Below are 21,957 nucleotides of genomic sequence, written 5' to 3'. Positions count from 1 at the left end.
CCCTTTTTTCCCTCTACAAATCTCTTTGCCAAAAATAGCAGATCTACAAGCTTACAACGCCTGGTGTTGTAAGCTTGTAGATCTGCTATTTCTGCCTAATGTTCCACTCAGAATAGGCTAGGCCAGTGTTTCTCAACCTTTTTTCTGCATGGGCACACTTTTCATGTCCCAAGAATCCATGGTCACACCAACATAACACGGGGTGTAAATATCGTCACTTTCGGGAAGACACCTTGTATCTCCAAGTTTCACATGTGTACGTTTCTTCGCAAAGCAAAGCCCTGCTTCATCACACAAGTCTGTCGCACAACAGTAGTGAAAACAGCAGATCTACAAGCACACAACGCCTCGCACCGCGAGGCGTTGTGTGCTTGTAGATCTGCTGTTTTCACTAGTTTAAATCATTTCTAAAATGATAAATACAATACTGGCTTTCAAGCAGTTTCAAAGGGCACACTTGACCCTTCTCAGGGGCCACCAAAGGTCCCCAGGACCAGTGGTTGAGAAACACTGGGTAGGGTTCAAGTGGTTCATGTAAAAAACATGATCCTATCACACAAGGATTTGGCGGACCCCCCTGTAGTAACTCTGAGGACCCCCTGTTGAAGACCCCTGTCTTAGGCATTCAAAGTTAAATGCCTAAGTGTGTGTGCGTGTGTGTGTGCGTGTGTGTGTGCATGTAGCTCCTCCTCTTCCTGAAAGGCTTCACAGAGTCAGAGCGCAACAAGCTGGCCATGCTGACCGGCATCCTCCTGGCCAATGGGAACATCTCAGCTTCCATCCTCAACAGCCTGTTCAACGAGAACCTGGTGAAGGAGGGTGAGTTACACCACACTACACCACACCACACCACACCACTCCATCAGCTTCCATCCTCAACAGCCTGTTCAACGAGAACCTGGTTAAAGAGGGTGAGTAAAGCTCTGTCCAGACCGGCGAATTAGCGAAAGCGACGTGAATAAGCGAACCAAAAAGGCGAAGAATTCGCGATTCGCCTTTTTCCATACACACCAAAAAGCGACGTGAATATGCGTATAATATTCGCTTAATTCGCCTAAATACGAGGGGGTGATATCTGCCTGTAGCGGCTGCAGGCAGATATCTTCTCCTTACAGGAGAAAGGAGAAGAAAGGAGAGAGGAGAACGGACGGGGAAACAAATAAAACAATGGAAACAACATCCTCAAGTGATGATGACCTGGCCGCGGTTGTTAGCCTATTAAATAATAAAAAGATAAAGAAGAATATAAGTCTTCACCGGCGCACGCAACCCATCACATCACAGAAGAGACTTGAAACACGCTTTCACCGTTCCCCCTCCGCTCCGTTCCCCCACAGAAAGACAGCTCGCAGCAGCAGTGTTGTAAAGTAATTAAAAGTACATTTACTTGAGCAATTGCCTTGCAACGCCCATCCCAGAAACTGCTGTAGCAGGAACAGGGTTCCCACGGTCATGAAATTCCTGGAAATATTTTGAAATTAGAATTTTTTTTCCAGTACTGGAAACGTTTTGGAATCAATTAAGGGTCCTGGAAAAAATAGCAATGCATTGTCTTTGGTTATTGATTTTGTTAATACCTCTAAAATGACAAATTAAACATTGGCTAAATTGTCAAATATTAGAGGCAGAAATTGTGAAAATAGCAGATCTACATGCTCACAAGTTGCGAGGCGTTGTGAGCATGTAGATCTGCTATTTTCACAATAAAACCGTGTTATACAAAATTCCTCTACTCTTAGTGCTCGTCAGGGTGGGGGGGTCCCCAGTTAAAACATGATTATTTCGGGGGTCACAGCCTGAAAAGGTTGAGAACCACTGGCATACACTACCTGTCTTTGGGCATTGTGCATAGGAGTAAGCGACTCGTTATTGAGCTGAATTATTGTTATATAGTCCTGGAAATCGGGTTAAATATTCTGGAAAAGTTTTGGAAATGAATTGGTAAAAATGTGTGTGAATCCTGTAGGAAGCACTTTCAGACTGAATAATGGAGTGAAACCAAATGCATGTCAGGCTGAGTGTCACAGTGGGTGTAGTTTACTGGTCCCACTAAAATAAAACTTTGTTTCTATGAAAAGGACATTTTGAAAATGGCTAAACAAAGGGTATTTATTAAATGTAGTATATCAAATAATTAAATATTAAGATATATTTTCACTTAGGATCAAAGGTTGTATGGTCGTGATTCACTGCCATCCTGGATGGCTTGTTTCGAGGCTGAACATAATTGTTATAAATATTTTTGTAAAAGTGAAGGGGATATTCTTTAGTGGGACCAGTAAATCACTTCCGCTGCGATGCTCCGTATGTCTTCATGATACAACAGCATGTCGCCCAGTACTGTATGGGTACAAGTAGCAGCGTCTCCATCATGTGGAGGCTGCTGATTATAACAGAGAAGGCTCAATGTTTTGCCAGCCTTTTTGCCTCTTTTTTTGGGCATCTCAAGTTGTTGAACCCCTCCAACAACCAGCCTGTGGGTTTAATGTCCTAGACTGACACATATAAACCCTCCAACAACCAGCCTGTGGGTTTAATGTCCTAGACTGACACATATAAACCCTCTAACAACCAGCCTGTGGGTTTAATGTCCTAGACTGACACATATAAACCCTCTAACAACCAGCCTGTGGGTTTAATGTCCTAGACTGACACATATAAACCCTCCAACAACCAGCCTGTGGGTTTAATGTCCTAGACTGACACATATAAACCCTCTAACAACCAGCCTGTGGGTTTAATGTCCTAGACTGACACATATAAACCCTCCAACAACCAGCCTGTGGGTTTAATGTCCTAGACTGACACATATAAACCCTCTAACAACCAGCCTGTGGGTTTAATGTCCTAGACTGACACATATAAACCCTCCAACAACCAGCCTGTGGGTTTAATGTCCTAGACTGACACATATAAACCCTCCAACAACCAGCCTGTGGGTTTAATGTCCTAGACTGACACATATAAACCCTCCAACAACCAGCCTGTGGGTTTAATGTCCTAGACTGACACATATAAACCCTCTAACAACCAGCCTGTGGGTTTAATGTCCTAGACTGACACATATAAACCCTCCAACAACCAGCCTGTGGGTTTAATGTCCTAGACTGACACATATAAACCCTCCAACAACCAGCCTGTGGGTTTAATGTCCTAGACTGACACATATAAACCCTCCAACAACCAGCCTGTGGGTTTAATGTCCTAGACTGACACATATAAACCCTCCAACAACCAGCCTGTGGGTTTAATGTCCTAGACTGACACATATAAACCCTCTAACAACCAGCCTGTGGGTTTAATGTCCTAGACTGACACATATAAACCCTCTAACAACCAGCCTGTGGGTTTAATGTCCTAGACTGACACATATAAACCCTCTAACAACCAGCCTGTGGGTTTAATGTCCTAGACTGACACATATAAACCCTCTAACAACCAGCCTGTGGGTTTAATGTCCTAGACTGACACATATAAACCCTCTAACAACCAGCCTGTGGGTTTAATGTCCTAGACTGACACATATAAACCCTCTAACAACCAGCCTGTGGGTTTAATGTCCTAGACTGACACATATAAACCCTCTAACAACCAGCCTGTGGGTTTAATGTCCTAGACTGACACATATAAACCCTCCAACAACCAGCCTGTGGGTTTAATGTCCTAGACTGACACATATAAACCCTCCAACAACCAGCCTGTGGGTTTAATGTCCTAGACTGACACATATAAACCCTCCAACAACCAGCCTGTGGGTTTAATGTCCTAGACCAGTGCTACTCAACCCGCGGCCCGCGGGCCGCATGCGGCCCTTTCCGCATGTCTGTGCGGCCCGTCATGATCATGCCAAAAAAAATATGATTTTTCTAAGCCTGTCAAAGTTAACGCGAAACGCAAAACGCGGTGATGTTTGACCCTCGGTGCACTCCGTAGTTAGGGATAAGAGTCAGGAAGCGAATGTAGCAGTGCAGAGATGCAGGCGGCAACACAGCTACAGTACAACGAGACAGTCAGACAGACAAATATGCGGAGATTTTGCAGCAGACAACCACAGTCGGGCTCACTGGAGCGGAGACGCATGACGGTCGTGCGATATGAACGGCCGCGAATCCCGCGATCGCCATGTTTCAGTCTAATGAAGACCTAGCCCTTGTCTCCGCTGCTTGTCTCTCCCTCCGCGACTCCGCCAGTCAGCTCCGACTATAACTCTATGGCACCGACAGTGCAAGCATTCCAACAGATCGCGCTGCAGCCAAGGAACTATGCTTATTAACACAAATCTCCTCCAACGAGCTGTTGTGTTTTACAAAGCTCAAAGCATCAAACTGTTTTACAAGTACAGTGCATCTGAGGGGGAGTTGAACTGTACTTGAGTTATTTTTCCATACAATAACTAGGCCTGTGACGATTCACTTTTTCCCGATTCGATTCGATTTCGATTCATTGGGTGACGATTCGATTATATCACAATTAATTGCGCTTTCCTGCGATTTGCGATTCGAATCACGATTATTGCGATTTTTCCCCAAAAATTACAGCTTTTTTATATTGAAACATTTTAAAACAATTCTAAACAATATAAAACATTAAAAGTTATATACTTCAAAATCAATGCAGCCAAATCAGGGCTCCAGACTAACTTTTTCATAGGTAGCACTGGTGCCACCTACCTTTTCATTGTAGCACCACCAGAAATTAGGTAGCACCATCTTTTTCTTTGTATAGCGTGATAGCCTTATCATGCTGGTGATAGTTGTGTTCATTTCCATACCATAGTTTGCCTTGATGTAGGCTAAAGATTAACAATGACCCAAACTTTTTGGGTTTCTCTGCATGAACAGCCGTAGTTGACAAAACACTAAGGCTGTGTATTTTAGGAAAGCCTTCAATATTCAATATAGTGTTGAATACCTCGATAACAATATGTCTCATGATAACTACAAAATGCTGTATTAGCCTATGTATTTTTGCTTCAAGTTAATTGAAGCTAACTAATTAATTCAAGAAAAAATAACAAATATCTAGCCTAAAGGCCCATTCCCACTGGGCCAAACAAAATATCTGCCACATTCAAAGTGGATGGTAGATACAGATGAAAATAATAATAATCTGCCACAGATATTTATTCTATCTGTGGACGATTTCTTTTTTTTTATCTATATCTACCATCCACTTTGAATGGAAAAATATCTGGAGAAAGAGATTTTTTTTAATCTGTTATCTGGCCCAGTGGGAATGAGCCTTAACAGAGGCAATATAACTGTAATACCTAGAACTTTGACTTTCAGTTGCATTAATGCACAACGTAGGCTACTGTAGACTAAATGAAATAATAATATTAATTTAGGCCTAGTGCCATTCAGGATGGAAAAATAAAACTGTCCTTTTGGAGTGAAGTAGAAGTCAGTTTCAAGAGGAGATACTGGGAAGTAGCTGGCTACTTGATATCATAGAAAGCATTCACTTGGACACACACACGCACGCACGCACGCAGCACGCATGCACTAACAACACAGAACACATGCTACGTCAAAGACAGAAAAGTTTAGCAGGTGCGTTCATTTCAGCTGATTGTCTATGAAGTAAAAAAATGCGCATTTTGGAACTTAACGTTACGAGCCACAGCTGTTTCGCACGTAACAGTAGTTTAATGTCTCTAACTTGAGGTTGAAGACATACACGAGCGATTCAACCCGTACAGCTCCATGGATTATAGATTATCCAGTTCGAGGTGACAACAGCAAAAGCATGGTTATACAAAGAAAGGTTAGTAGACTATTTGAGAATTGAGATCTCATCTATCCATGGTGAGCGAGAGAGAAAGAGAGTGAATCTGTCGCTCCACGATGAGTCTCCGCTATAGTTAAGAGTGTGTGTGTGTGTGTGTGTGTGTGTGTGTGTGTGAGAGAGAGAGAGGAGGAGCAACGAGCGAACGAGGCTCTTCTGCACAGCAGCAGGCAGAGAGCAGAGAGAGAGAGGCGATCCTCCAGCATTTATTCTTTTTTACTCATCCTCCAACCAGGTCGCACCAAAGGGAGAGAGAGAGAAATAAAATCGGGAAAATCGATTCTGAACTTTGAAAATCGATTAATTGAATCGCCGGCCTTAACATCGCGATAATATAGTGAATCGATTTTTTTGCACAGGCCTAACAATAACTCTCTTCACCAAAAATAGCCGATCTACAAGCTCACAATGCATCTTTTGGTGAGCTTGTAGATCGGCTATGTCCCCCAAGAATAGGGATGCTGGGGTTTGAGTGATTGAATAATAAGTATAAACGTTTATTTATTTTAAATCTGTCCTATTAATGAAAAGGAGTGTTAGTGGCATGAGAAAACATACCTTTACGTTGCCAAAGTTCACTAGCTTTGCATACCCAGACACAGGGGAGGTTACAAAAAGGTTGAACCAGAACTGTTCATTTTCACTTCACATTTTGTGAATAAAGCCTAATTTGATAAAAAATTCAAATGTCATCAATTTCATCATTCCATCCATGACAATCTTTTGGTTCAATGAGATTTGGCCTGGCTTATGGAAATGTGGCTGTTTTCTGTGCGTTTCCTTAATTATTAGACTGTGTACTGTACAAAATCAATGTAAACGTCCAAAATAGGACCGTCATTTTTAGCTTGCGGCCCTTTGGACTTTTGGTATTTTGCTGAGTGGCCCCTGAGCCATCTCAAGTTGAGTAGCCCTGTCCTAGACTGACACATATAAACCCTCCAACAACCAGCCTGTGGGTTTAATGTCCTAGACTGACACATATAAACCCTCTAACAACCAGCCTGTGGGTTTAATGTCCTAGACTGACACATATAAACCCTCCAACAACCAGCCTGTGGGTTTAATGTCCTAGACTGACACATATAAACCCTCTAACAACCAGCCTGTGGGTTTAATGTCCTAGACTGACACATATAAACCCTCTAACAACCAGCCTGTGGGTTTAATGTCCTAGACTGACACATATAAACCCTCTAACAACCAGCCTGTGGGTTTAATGTCCTAGACTGACACATATAAACCCTCCAACAACCAGCCTGTGGGTTTAATGTCCTAGACTGACACATATAAACCCTCTAACAACCAGCCTGTGGGTTTAATGTCCTAGACTGACACATATAAACCCTCTAACAACCAGCCTGTGGGTTTAATGTCCTAGACTGACACATATAAACCCTCTAACAACCAGCCTGTGGGTTTAATGTCCTAGACTGACACATATAAACCCTCTAACAACCAGCCTGTGGGTTTAATGTCCTAGACTGACACATATAAACCCTCCAACAACCAGCCTGTGGGTTTAATGTCCTAGACTGACACATATAAACCCTCTAACAACCAGCCTGTGGGTTTAATGTCCTAGACCAGGGGTCCTCAATAGGCGGACCGCGGTCCACGTCCGGACCGCGAGGCACCGCCGACCGGACCCAGGACGAATTATAAAAAATAAAAAATAAATCTCCGTTTTGTTTCCACTTCTCATTGTATTCCACTTCATTGCATGCGCTCTGAAGTCTGTGTGCGAGAGAGAGAACGCCACGCTGATTGGCTGATGCCGGGGCATAAACTATTATGGGTTGTCATCTCTATGACAACGACGCGCTGATAGTGTTCATTTCACAGACGGCGGAGTGCGGAAGCTTTCGAGGCAGGGAGCACGCAGCAGCAGCGATTAGCTGCAGGCTGTAAACTAGTTGTGGGTTTCATTCGCGCACAAGCACAACATCAACGTGAATACGTTTGCATGAGGATTATAATCTTCTCTCCAGAGAGTTTTCGCGAGGTGCCACAGGCAGCCATGGCTGCCTCTCTCTTTCTCCATGGATTTGCAGCCAGCGAGCCATGCAGCAGAGCCACACGCATTACTCGGTATAGGAGTGAGCCACGTTCCGCATCGTCTCCGACGCGCGACACCTCGTTTTCGGATCGATATTCACGTTGCGACACAAGCATAAATCATTCGAAGATTATCCCAGTTTGCTAAAAGAAACAAAAACTTGGCGCAAACAATCATTTTCGTAAAATAAATATCTCTGCTCCACCTTGATTTATTACATTCTGTTCTCCCTTCAACGGGTTGTTACTCAATAGTCAAGTGAATCAACTTGTGGGTCAAATAGGACCCCAAATGATTTTGGAGGAGTCCCCAGGCCAGATGAAAGTGAAGTCATAATTAAGGACTTAACACCCTTTAATACAAAATAAACAGAAAAAGACCATTACTGCATCAACAAACTACTAAAAAAAACATTAGCCAATGTAAAATAATGTATGAAAGGGATCCCTAATTAAGGTTATGAGGGCAAGTGGCCATGACCTGAGGGCAAGTAGGACATGAACTGTACTTGCCAGACATATATATATATATATATATATATATACATATATATATATATATATATATATATAATTTATTTTTCCCCGGACCCGGACCTGTTTCAAAAAAATATTTGTGGACCTTCAAGATTTGTATTTGAGGACCCCTGTCCTAGACTGACACATATAAACCCTCTAACAACCAGCCTGTGGGTTTAATGTCTTTGACTGACACATATAAACCCTCTAACAACCAGCCTGTGGGTTTAATGTCCTAGACTGACACATATAAACCCTCTAACAACCAGCCTGTGGGTTTAATGTCCTAGACTGACACATATAAACCCTCTAACAACCAGCCTGTGGGTTTAATGTCCTAGACTGACACATATAAACACAACTAGTCTGCTCCTTTAACCCAGCTCTGAGATGGGATGTAGCAGAGGTTGGTATTTAATGACCTTGGTCATGAAAGCTTCCTCTAGGCCAGGGGTTCTATCTGGGGGTCCCTGGTATTAAAGGTTCTATCTGGGGGTCCCTGGTATTAAAGGGTCTATCTGGGGGTCCTTGGGATTAAAGGTTCTATCTGGGGGTCCTTGGGGGTCCCTGGTATTAAAGGTTGTATCTGGGGGTCCCTGGTATTAAAGGTTGTATCTGGGGGTCCCTGGTATTAAAGGTTCTATCTGGGGGTCCCTGGTATTAAAGGGTCTATCTGGGGGTCCCTGGTATTAAAGGTTCTATCTGGGGGTCCTTGGGATTAAAGGTTCTATCTGGGGGTCCTTAGGGGTCCCTGGTATTAAAGGTTGTATCTGGGGGTCCCTGGTATTAAAGGGTCTATGTATTGTCTCTTCCAGGGGGTCCCTGGGGGTCCCTGGTATTAAAGGGTCTATGTGTTGTCTCTTCCAGGGGGTCCCTGGGGGTCCCTGGTATTAAAGGGTCTATGTGTTATCTCTTCCAGGGGGTCCCTGGGGGTCCCTGGTATTAAAGGGTCTATGTGTTATCTCTTCCAGGGGGTCCCTGGTATTAAAGGGTCTATGTGGGGGTCCCTGGTATTAAAGGGTCTATGTGGGGGTCCCTGGGGGTCCCTGGTATTAAAGGGTCTATGTGGGGGTCCCTGGGGGTCCCTGGTATTAAAGGGTCTATGTGTTGTCTCTTCCAGGCGTGTCAGCAGCCTTTGCAGTGAAGCTGTTCAAGTCATGGATCAATGAGAAGGACATCAACTCTGTGGCCGCCATGCTGAGGAAAGTAGGAATGGATAACAGACTGATGGTAGGTTATCCCTAACTCTTTATTATATACATTATACTGTTATACAGCCATGCTGAGGAAAGTAGGAATGGACAACAGACTGATGGTAACTATATATATATATATATATATATATATATATATATATATATATATATATATATATATATATATATATATACTATATACCCTAACCCTAACAGTATAATAATATACTGTAGCAGCCATGCTGAGGAAAGTAGGAATGGACAATAGACTGATGGTACGTTAATATACTTTATACTACTGTACTACTGTTATACAGCCATGCTGAGGAAAGTAGGAATGGATAACAGACTGATGGTACGTTAATATACTTTATACTACTGTACTACTGTTATACAGCCATGCTGAGGAAAGTAGGAATGGATAATAGACTGATGGTAGGTTAACCCTAACCCTTTATTATATACATTATACTGTAATATACATGATAGAAGGACATCATTATACTGTAATATACATGATAGAAGGACATCAACTCTGTAGCCGCCATGCTGAGGAAAGTAGGAATGGATAACAGACTGATGGTACGTTAATATACTTTATACTACTGTACTACTGTTATACAGCCATGCTGAGGAAAGTAGGAATGGATAATAGACTGATGGTAGGTTAACCCTAACCCTTTATTATATACATTATACTGTAATATACATGATAGAAGGACATCATTATACTGTAATATACATGATAGAAGGACATCAACTCTGTAGCAGCCATGCTGAGGAAAGTAGGAATGGATAACCAAACATGTGAGAGCCCAAACATGCTTACTCAGTTATTGGTTATGTGAAAGTCCTATGACGTCTATGACATCTGACATCATACATACCATCCCATTTTATGCCCATACATGGAGATCCCTGTCTGTAGAAGCAGCCACACAGATACAGGCTGTCTTATTCCATATATGGGCATTCCCATATAAAGTCCTGTTAGATATGGGCTTAATATTGATGACATCAGGGATCTCCATGTATGGGCATGAAAGGGATTCTGATAGTGTGGTTCCCCTGACATCACTGTGATGTCAGTGTGATGTCAGAGCAGCAAACCCATAGACCGTAAAAAAAGAGGACACGGATGTGATGTGCCGTTTTACATACTAAACTGTGACCGTCTGTATCAATGATAGTACAGTAGGGCATTCACCAAATATTCCAATATTCAAATATCACAGTCACTATTCACAGTCATCAGACAAGGTAAAAGAACGAGCCGTATTTAGGGCTGTCACAATTATTACATAATTGTCTAATCGTGATTTTTTGACATTTATCTCAATTATTTTGTCATAATCGTCATAATCGTGAATGTCCAAAATAGTGGAAATAGCAGCTGAGCTTGGGGGTCCGCTCACTATCCCGACTATCCGCTGTTCCGACATGGTCGGCAGGTTAGTTACTTAGCGTAAGGCAGGTTAGTTACTTAGCGTCGGCAGGTTAGTTACTTAGCGTCGGCAGGTTAGTTACTTAGCGTAAGGCAGGTTAGTTACTTAGCGTAAGGCAGGTTAGTTACTTAGCGTAAGGCAGGTTAGTTACTTAGCGTCGGCAGGTTAGTTACTTAGCGTCGGCAGGTTAGTTACTTGGCGTAAGGCAGGTTAGTTACTTAGCGTAAGGCAGGTTAGTTACTTGGCGTAAGGCAGGTTAGTTACTTAGCGTAAGGCAGGTTAGTTACTTAGCGTCGGCAGGTTAGTTACTTGGCGTAAGGCAGGTTAGTTACTTAGCGTAAGGCAGGTTAGTTACTTAGCGTCGGCAGGTTAGTTACTTAGCGTCGGCAGGTTAGTTACTTGGCGTAAGGCAGGTTAGTTACTTAGCGTAAGGCAGGTTAGTTACTTAGCGTAAGGCAGGTTAGTTACTTAGCGTAAGGCAGGTTAGTTACTTAGCGTAAGGCAGGTTAGTTACTTAGCGTAAGGCAGGTTAGTTACTTAGCTTCGGCAGGTTAGTTACTTAGCGTAAGGCAGGTTAGTTACTTAGCGTAAGGCAGGTTAGTTACTTAGCGTAAGGCAGGTTAGTTACTTAGCGTAAGGCAGGTTAGTTACTTAGCGTAAGGCAGGTTAGTTACTTAGCGTAAGGCAGGTTAGTTACTTAGTGTCGGCAGGTTAGTTACTGAGGTAAGGTTTACTGAGGTTAGGTTTAGGGTTGGGGGTAGAGTTAGGGTTAGTTTTAGTGTCGGAATACCGGCCCGTCGGCACACTGCTGCGGACCCGTGAGCTTGTAGATCTTGTAGAGCTTGTAGATCTGCCACTAGATATTTCCACTATCAATGTTATTTTTTTAAGTAGTAAGTTGTCAAATATGTCAGTAATGTATTTGTATATTTAGGTTGTGTGTCATATCTACCATGTACAACTTCAAAGCCTAAAAGCCAAACAGAAATGTAATTATCAACGACAAAAACACAATTAAATCGTTAATCGCCAATTATTTGAGTGACAATTAATCGTCATGTAAAATGTCATATCGTGACAGCCCTATCTGTATTGGCAACGAGCTGGGTTCAACATCGGGGCGAACGGGAACGTCCGAAGCGGTAAAAGAGTTAACATTCCACGAAGTTCCTCCTTGTTTGTGGAGATTGTTTGTTAGCAGTCATTTCCCTAACCTGTGTGTGTGTGTGTGTGTGTGTGTGTGTGTGTGTGTAGGAACTGTTTCCGGCCAACAAGCGCAGCTGTGAACATTTCTCTAAGTATTTCACAGACGCCGGACTGAAGGAGCTTTCTGACTTCGCTCGCAACCAGCAGAGCATCGCTGGACGCAAGGAGCTGCAGAAAGAACTGCAGGAGCTGATAGCTAGAGGGGACCCCCAGAAAGAGGTAGGGATACACTGTATGTACAGGGACCCCCAGAAAGAGGTAGGGATACACTGGGGACCCCCAGAAAGAGGTAGGGATACACTGTATGTACAGGGACCCCCAGAAAGAGGTAGGGATACACTGTATGTACAGGGACCCCCAGAAAGAGGTAGGAATACACTGTATGTACAGGGACCCCCAGAAAGAGGTAGGGATACACTGTATGTACAGGGACCCCCAGAAAGAGGTAGGGATACACTGTATGTACAGGGACCCCCAGAAAGAGGTAGGGATACACTGGGGTCCCCCAGAAAGAGGTAGGGATACACTGTATGTATAGGGACCCCCAGAAAGAGGTAGGGATACACTGTATGTATAGGGACCCCCAGAAAGAGGTAGGGATACACTGTATGTATAGGGACCCCCAGAAAGAGGTAGGAATACACTGTATGTACAGGGACCCCCAGAAAGAGGTAGGAATACACTGTATGTACAGGGATCCCCAGAAAGAGGTAGGGATACACTGTATGTACAGGGACCCCCAGAAAGAGGTAGGAATACACTGTATGTACAGGGACCCCCAGAAAGAGGTAGGAATACACTGTATGTACAGGGACCCCCAGAAAGAGGTAGGAATACACTGTATGTACAGGGACCCCCAGAAAGAGGTAGGGATACACTGTATGTACAGGGACCCCCAGAAAGAGGTAGGAATACACTGGGGACCCCCAGAAAGAGGTAGGAATACACTGGGGACCCCCAGAAAGTTATTAAAGCAATAAGCCACGCGAGGCTTGTGGTTACCAGGGTATTAAACACCGTCTGAGAGGCGTTGGGAAACACGAGGTGCACCCGAGTGTCTCCGACCCTCTCAGCCAGTCTAAAATAGCATTCCATTATTTAAAGAAAAAAGTACACTTCTCTGCCACCAGGAAGAGACATTTCCTTGTTTACCAGTAAGACTCCCTAATCGGGAGATAAGCGACCGTAGGTCACATGTACACACAAAGAGGGCTGTAACTGCCATTGGTTCCTAGTTGTGTGGGCAATGTGTAGACATACTGTGTACCGATGTGCGTGATTTTAGGGCAAAATCTGTAGGAGCAGTGTCCAAAAATGTGTTTTGCAAGAATCGGCCTCATGGTGGCGCTAGAAGAGGGCCATGTGAGAAATGAGGGGTGGGGTCTCCGCGTTGCCTTGGCGGACGAATAGGTACCGGCCCCGGCTCTCCCGGACGCTCCTAGCCCGAGTTACGGCATTTTATGTGAGCTGCAGTGGAGGGGGTCCTCCACTGGGGGCGCCACCACTTTGGCATCCGTTCTGGAGCACCAGGAGTCGGTGGTCCCCGGGAATTCCCCGTGAGCAGCCATGTTGGAGTGGTCATTTGGTCATTTTTGCACATTTGGTCTTTTTTTACATCTGGGGGTCCCCCAGGGACCTGGGGGTCCCTGGAGCTCCGGGGGTCCTTGGAGGTTGTAGTTTGGCAGCCAAGGAGCGTGTGTAAAAAATTTGGCATGGATCGGGGCAACGGTTGCGGAGATATGAGCAGGGCAATAGTGTGACGTGTGAGGTGTGACAGACAGACGGACAGACTGACTGACTGACGGACTGACTGACTGACGGACTGACTCACAGTTTGTGCAGGTTTTGATAGTAAGTGCGACCTACGGTCGCAACCAGTCACATCCAGGAACGGAAGCCAGTGTGTGTTTATAAAGTCACGTCATTCTTTTTGCCAAGAAATAGGGAAACAACACTTATGTGTTAGACCAGTCTCATGTTAAGAACCATATTCGATCCATACACATGCATTTTTTTTTTTCATCCAGATTTAGCTGCTATGTGGGTGAACATCACATCAAAAACGCTAGCATAGCAACCTAAACTAAACAGCCGAGTGGTGCCTGGAGAATAGAGGGCGCTTGTTACCTTTACAAGCCCCGCCCGGAGCCATTCAGCCACTGTCCTGTGCATGCGGGCGGTGCTTAGAAGCACCCGCACGGCAGGATTTGAGTATGCTTGGTGCATTGAATGATTGCAATCTGCCACAATAATAAGGACAAGAAAGGAACAAAAAACACATAATTCTGGCCATTTTTACACTTTTACACTGTTCATGTTAAACTGTGTCCCAATCAGAGAGTAAAGCCAGCAGAACAGTTAGCATTGCAGGCCATTTTGGCTCATTTTTTGGTCGGCGCTACCCTCACGTTTGGCTGTGCCGCTCATTCCACGAATACCCCACGCTTACAAGCTGTACCTCGTTGTAACAGTAACAGTGCGACGCGTTGTGAGCTTGTAGATCTGCTATTTTCAGCACACAACACCTGAGAGTAACCAAACATAAAATGACTCTCTTCTCCACTAGTCCCTCCTTAACGTTTTAGTCTAGTTTTTATTTTGTTGACACAATTGTCAGTATATTTAGTCTTAATTTTAGTCATCACAGCTTAGTTTTTATTTTGTTTTTATTTTGTTTTTGTCAGTGAAAAAAGCACAGTGGACATGTGCTGGACATGTGGTTCGTCATAGTTTTAGTCGACGAAATCAACACTGGTTTTAAAGGTGAAACACAATACTAATCACTGCAAATGACCCAGCAGACCTTTAGATGTTCACTCCTGTTTTATGTGTGCCATGTTGGAGATGATACTGATAGATCTGTTGTTCTGTGGTCTTATAGATCTGTTGTTCTGTGGTCTTATAGATCTGTTGTTCTGTGGTCTTGTAGATCATCACATACAGCAGAGAGGAGATGAAGAAGTCCAACATCTCAGAGCAGACGATGATCGGCATCATCTGGACCTCCGTGATGAGCTGTGTGGAGTGGAACAAGAAGGAGGAGCTGGTCACCGAACAGGCCATTAAACACTTAAAGGTTGGTTTGGGTTTGGGTTTGGGTAGGGGTAGGGTAGGGTAGGGTAGGGTTATGGTTAGGGTTAGGGGTAGGGGTAGGGTAGGGTAGGGTAGGGTTATGGTTAGGGGTAGGGGTAGAGGTAGGGTTAGGACCGTGATGAGCTGTGTGGAGTGGAACAAGAAGGAGGAGCTGGTCACTGAGCAGGCTATTAAACTCTTAAAGGTTAGTTAGGGTAGGGTTAGGGGTAGGGGTAGGGTTATGGTTGGGGTAGGGTTAGAGTTAGGGTAGGGTTAGGGTTAGGGTTAGGACCGTGATGAGCTGTGTGGAGTGGAACAAGAAGGAGGAGCTGGTCACCGAACAGGCCATTAAACACTTAAAGGTTAGTTTAACCACCCAGAGCAACCACTCAGAGCAGGCCATTAAACACTTAAAGGTTGGTTAGGGTTTGGGCCGTGATGAGCAATCAGCAATACAGCCCCCTGCTAAAGGAGTTATGTGAATAATAGTTGCTGTATTAATGTGTCCTACAGCAATAGAAGGAGTTATGTGAATAATAGTTGCTGTATTAATGTGTCCTACAGCAATAGAAGGAGTTATGTGAATAACAGTGTCTGTATTAATGTGTCCTACAGCAATAGAAGGAGTTATGTGAATAATAGTTGCTGTATTAATGTGTCTCCAGCAATAGAAGGAGTTATGTGAATAATAGTTGCTATATTAATATGTCCTACAGCAATACAGTCCCCTGCTCAAGGAGTTATGTGAATAATAGTTGCTATATTAATATGTCCTACAGCAATACAGTCCCCTGCTCAAGGAGTTATGTGAATAATAGTTGCTATATTAATATGTCCTACAGCAATACAGTCCCCTGCTCAAGGAGTTATGTGAATAATAGTTGCTATATTAATATGTCCTACAGCAATACAGTCCCCTGCTCAAGGAGTTATGTGAATAATAGTTGCTATATTAATGTGTCTCCAGCAATACAGTCCCCTGTTAAAGGAGTTATGTGAATAATAGTTGCTATATTAATATGTCCTACAGCAATACAGTCCCCTGCTCAAGGAGTTATGTGAATAATAGTTGCTATATTAATATGTCCTCCAGCAATACAGTCCCCTGCTCAAGGAGTTATGTGAATAATAGTTGCTATATTAATGTGTCTCCAGCAATACAGTCCCCTGTTAAAGGAGTTATGTGAATAATAGTTGCTATATTAATATGTCCTACAGCAATACAGTCCCTGCTCAAGGTGTTATGTGAATAATAGTTGCTATATTAATATGTCCTACAGCAATACAGTCCCCTGCTCAAGGAGTTATGTGAATAATAGTTGCTATATTAATGTGTCTCCAGCAATACAGTCCCCTGTTAAAGGAGTTATGTGAATAATAGTTGCTATATTAATATGTCCTACAGCAATACAGTCCCCTGCTAAAGGAGTTATGTGAATAATAGTGTCTGTATTAATGTGTCTCTACAGCAATACAGTCCCCTGCTAAAGGAGTTATGTGAATAATAGTGTCTGTATTAATGTGTCTCTACAGCAATACAGTCCCCTGCTAAAGGAGTTATGTGAATAATAGTGTCTGTATTAATGTGTCTCTACAGCAATACAGTCCCCTGCTAAAGGAGTTATGTGAATAATAGTGTCTGTATTAATGTGTCTCCAGCAATACAGTCCCCTGTTAAAGGAGTTATGTGAATAATAGTTGCTATATTAATGTGTCTCCAGCAATACAGTCCCCTGTTAAAGGAGTTATGTGAATAATAGTTGCTATATTAATGTGTCTACAGCAATACAGTCCCCTGCTCAAGGAGTTATGTGAATAATAGTTGCTATATTAATGTGTCTACAGCAATACAGTCCCCTGTTAAAGGAGTTCACCTCCCAGGGTCTCTCTGAGGTCACTCTGCTGCTGAAGATCCAGGAGTATTGTTACGACAACATCCACTTTATGAACTCCTTCCAGAAGATCGTTGTCCTGCTCTACAAAGGTACTTCATCTATACTATAATATATACTGAACTAGGGCTGTCACAATTATTACATAATCGTCTAATCGTGATTATTTGACATTATCGCAATTATTTTGTCATAATCGTCATAATCGTGAATGTTGAAAAATGTCTGAAATAGTGGAAATAGCAGATCTACGCGTTGTGACGCGTTGTGAGCTTGTAGATCGGCTATTTCCACTATCAATGTTATTTTTTTAGTAGTAAGTTGTCAAATATGTCAGTAATGTATTTGTATATTTAGGTTATGTTTCATATCTACCATGTACAACTTCAAAGCCTAAAAGCCAAACAGAAATGTAATTATCAACGACAAAAACACAATTAAATTGTTAATCGCCAATTATTTGAGTGACAATTAATCGTCATGTAAAATGTCATATCGTGACAGCCCTATACTGAACACTTATAATTAATATAAACTCCTTCCAGAAGATTGTTGTCCTGCTCACAAAGGTACTTTATTTATACACTCAGCACAAAAAGAAAGGAAACATATTAATAATTAATTACATCTCCCCTTTAATAATACCAAATTGTATTGTGTTTTATATCATTTTTATCGTTGATTCGTCCCCTTTACAACGAGGTACAGCTTGTAAGCGTCGGGCGTCCGAGGCATGAGCTACACAGCCAAACAGACTCAACTGTAGATTTAGTCCCCTAAAAACGTATGATATTTAGTTGACTTTTACAAAAACTAAATGACATTTTATTCAAAAGACGATGACTAAAACTAAATCAAAATGTGCCGTCAAAAACAACATTGGTGTGCGTGCGGCGGTACTCGCTGACACGCGGTGTGTTTCTGCCTCCACAGCCGACGTGCTCAGCGAGGAAGCCATCTTGAAGTGGTACATGGTATTAATACAGGCGGTGTGTTTCTGCCTCCACAGCTGACGTGCTCAGCGAGGAAGCCATCTTGAAGTGGTACATGGTATTAATACAGGCGGTGTGTTTCTGCCTCCACAGCTGACGTGCTCAGCGAGGAAGCCATCTTGAAGTGGTACATGGTATTAATACAGGCGGTGTGTTTCTGCCTCCACAGCCGACGTGCTCAGCGAGGAAGCCATCTTGAAGTGGTACACGGACGGAACGCATAACATGACGTCTAAAGGGAAGAGCGTCTTCCTGCAGCAGATGAAGAAGTTCGTGGAGTGGCTGAAGAACGCTGAGGAAGGTGAGAAGATGTAACCTACTAAACACCTCCAAAAGGTTGGCTACGCCCAGAGGGAGTGCACACTACCATCTGGTAACACAAAGCCACTAGACAACACCAGAGGACATTAACGAAAAAGTCGACAATTACACAAGTCAACTCCCACCCGCAAAAGTCGAAAGTCGAAGTTGAAAAAAAGAAAGAAAATACTTTCAATTGTGAAAATAGCAGATCTACATGCTCACAACGCCTCGCGTTGCGAGGCGTTGTGAGCATGTAGATCTGCTATTTTCACAATTTCTACCTTTATATATTTGACAATTTGGCCAATGTTTAATTTGTCATTTTAGAGGTATTAAAAAGTCCTTAAATTATCACTTTAGAAACGTGCAGATACCCTCTATACACTTAAACTTTATGTTGGTTTGTTTACTGTTGAGAGAGAAAACAATGTTTCACATTAAGTTAATCATCTGGGGATCCCCCAAAATAATCAGGGGGTCGTGTGTGATGTGATGACGTCATCAAACGATAAAGTCGACTTCAACTCAACTTTTTACTGAGTCGAGACGACATGCAAAAATCACAAGTCGTTAATGCCCTAACACACACAATGATCTGATAACACAAACCCATAAGACAAACATGGGTAAATTCTCCTTCTACAACACTGCCACCCAGGAGTGGAATTCCTTAACTACCTCCCTTAAAACATGTAGCTCGCTGGCATCCTTCAAAACTGCCCTGAAAACTCACCTTTCAGGAGGCCAGAGAAGGAGGTAGTTATCACTTCTCCCATAGACAGGTGAAAACTCACCTTTCAGGAGGCCAGAGAAGGAGGTAGTTATCACTTCTCCCATAGACAGGTGAAAACTCACCTTTCAGGATAAATAATCCATCCATTATTTCCAACTTTTGTAAAAGACGAGCCTGTCTCTCATCGTGTTGTGAAAAAGAAGATAAAAAGTCGTGCGGTCGCCGCCGTTCCACTGAACCAGGCTGAAGTTTGTCCCTCGGTTGAGACTGCGTTTTTCCCGGTGAACCTGAGCGCAAAGGTGGGGGCTTGGGAGTGTGGGGAACACACACCACTGACTATTGCAGATGATGGAGAGGTTATAATAATATAGCTTAGCCTTTATGTATTGAGAATGAGAGGCACTCTTGCCGATTTAGTAAGAGACTCGTCGCCAATTGCAAGATATTTAAAAGTTATTTGGGGCCATGATGATAACCTTTTCTTCCCACAACTAGACTAAGGATTTATATTGTCTGTGTTATTGTTTACAACCACAATTATTCACGTGTGGCAAGATCGCGGTTCCACTAGTTTTTAGTAGGCTAGTGTAGGCTTAGAAGCCTTTTCAGGAGTTAAAGGAGCTATAGTCAACTTTTTCTTGAAAAACGGATGCTAAAATATAAATGTTTCAAAAATATTTTATAAAAAAATAATCTTCATATATGTGTTTCTATTCAAAAATGACCACAAAAAGCATAAAATAATGATAAAATAATCATTTTGGCCATTGTCAGACCGACACTTTGTTTACATTCTAGTCTATAGACTAGGATGTAAACAAAGTGTCGGCCCTACAATGAAAAAGTTGACTATAGCTCCTTTAATTTAATGTTTTCCATTTAATGATTTCCTTTATCCTCATCTAATCTTGTGCTAATGCACACAACTGTTTTCTCCAGGTTTTAAGGTCTTATTTTAGTTGTTTCTCATAAGCTCGCAACCCTCCTTGCCCATCGGCCCCCACCGTTGTGCTCAGGTTCACCGGGAAAACTGCTGTCACCCCTCGGTGTCACCAGTTGTAGAGCATAGAAATACAGAAACTAGAAAAGATCCAGGCATAGAAAACCAGCAGAAAAGTGAACCCGCCTCCATTAAAATTACCAGAAAAAGCTGGCACTGAATAGCTATGATTTAAAACTAGTGGGCAGCAGGGCATTCACCAATAGTGATTTTTACTAGGGTTAGTAGTAGTATTGGAATAGTGGAATATTGGACAGGACTGACCAAACTGTCAAATATTAAGTACCGGTAAGCAAGAGGCGAACATTGTGAAAATAGCAGATCTACATGCTCACAACATCTCGCAATGCGAGGCGTTGTGAGCATGTAGATCTGCTATTTTCACAATATTTATCTGCAGAACCGAGTCACATTAAATGTAATACCTACAATTCCAAGTGCTTGTCAGGGTGGGGGGTCCCCAGTTCAAATATGTTTATTTTGGGGGTCACGGCCTAAAAAGGTTTGAGAAGCCCTGGTATAGTAGCATTAACAAATTCATCCACCAGGGATATTGACAACTCATTCTTATGACTTCCTATCTAGCCAAGCTTTATAAACTATAGATTTTTTAAAGAGAAAACAATAAATTAAAATAAGCGAATATTCGACTTCGGTTAACAACGTTGAATATTGACTTTGATATTTGAATATTGTAATATTTGGTGAATGCCCTAGCTGGGTCAGTGGGCAGTCAATGTGTTAAAAGCATAAAACAGTAAATAACAATAAAGTGTCATTTCTCTCTCCTTCCTCGCAGAATCTGAATCTGACGAAGAGGAGGCAGACTGAAGGCTGCTGTAACCATGACGACCTGGAGCCCTTTCCTTTTGTTTTATTTTTAAATATATATATATATAAATATATACACTCAGTGTGTGTATATATTATATTATAATATAAATATATACACTCAGTGTGTGTATATATTATATTATAATATAAATATATACACTCAGTGTGTGTATATATATATTATATTATATTATAATATAAATATATACACTCAGTGTGTGTATATATATATTATATTATAATATAAATATATACACTCAGTGTGTGTATATATATATTATATTATATTATAATATAAATATATACACTCAGTATGTGTATATATATTATATTATAATATAAATATATACACTCAGTGTGTGTATATATATATTATATTATATTATAATATAAATATATACACTCAGTATGTGTATATATATTATATTATAATATAAATATATACACTCGGTATGTGCATATATTATATTAGCAGCAGGTGCCCCCCCCCCCCGCTCCTAGTTGAACCCATTCAGAACCCTTTAGATTCACAAGACCACTTTAACCATTATTTGTTTGCTTTTAACTATTAAAAAAATAGCAGATCTACAAGCTTGTAGATCTTGCAACAAGAGGGATCACGATTTTACCGTGCTGCGAGCTTGTAGATCTGCTATTTTTCAGTAGTTAAAGAAGCGTTCAATAATTCTTAGGTGGAAATGGGTTGAAAAGGGCTTCGGCAGAACCGTTGCCTGGCTCCCGATTGGCCGAAAACGACCCGCCAGTCACGCTCGGGGCGACCAATCAGGATCAGTCGCGCATTAATAAATAACGACATGAAAAGACAGGAAGTTGAAGCAAGGTTAGACCCCGCCTCCTCGCTCCTCTCATTGGCTCCTTCCTGTCCCCGCCTCCTCGCTCCTCTCATTGGCTCCTTCCTG

The 21,957-nt window shown here is 42.4% G+C and overlaps 1 protein-coding gene across 5 annotated transcripts in view; it reads left to right on the top strand.

Annotated features, from left to right (window-relative positions):
* bzw1a (basic leucine zipper and W2 domains 1a) overlaps positions 1–21,105 on the top strand; it is a 36,072-nt gene extending 14,967 nt beyond the window's left edge. For 3 of the 5 annotated variants that reach the window (XM_080720854.1, XM_080720856.1, XM_080720857.1), the window contains 7 exons: positions 684–819; positions 9,485–9,594; positions 12,260–12,430; positions 15,141–15,287; positions 17,129–17,267; positions 18,337–18,468; positions 21,003–21,105. In XM_080720854.1, the coding sequence (XP_080576980.1) occupies positions 684–819; positions 9,485–9,594; positions 12,260–12,430; positions 15,141–15,287; positions 17,129–17,267; positions 18,337–18,468; positions 21,003–21,034 (867 nt within the window). In that variant the 3' untranslated portion in view covers positions 21,035–21,105. Of the gene's footprint in view, positions 1–683; positions 820–9,484; positions 9,595–12,259; positions 12,431–15,140; positions 15,288–15,576; positions 15,646–17,128; positions 17,268–18,336; positions 18,469–21,002 lie in introns of all 5 variants that reach the window. The other 2 variants (XM_080720858.1, XM_080720855.1) reach the window with 2 other exon arrangements.
* The last annotated feature ends 852 nt before the right edge of the window (positions 21,106–21,957 follow it).

Source organism: Nannobrachium achirus (assembly GCF_963921795.1).
Source record: "Nannobrachium achirus genome assembly, chromosome: 24".
NCBI lineage: Eukaryota > Metazoa > Chordata > Actinopteri > Myctophiformes > Myctophidae > Nannobrachium > Nannobrachium achirus.
This window is presented reverse-complemented; position numbering and strand designations above follow the sequence as displayed.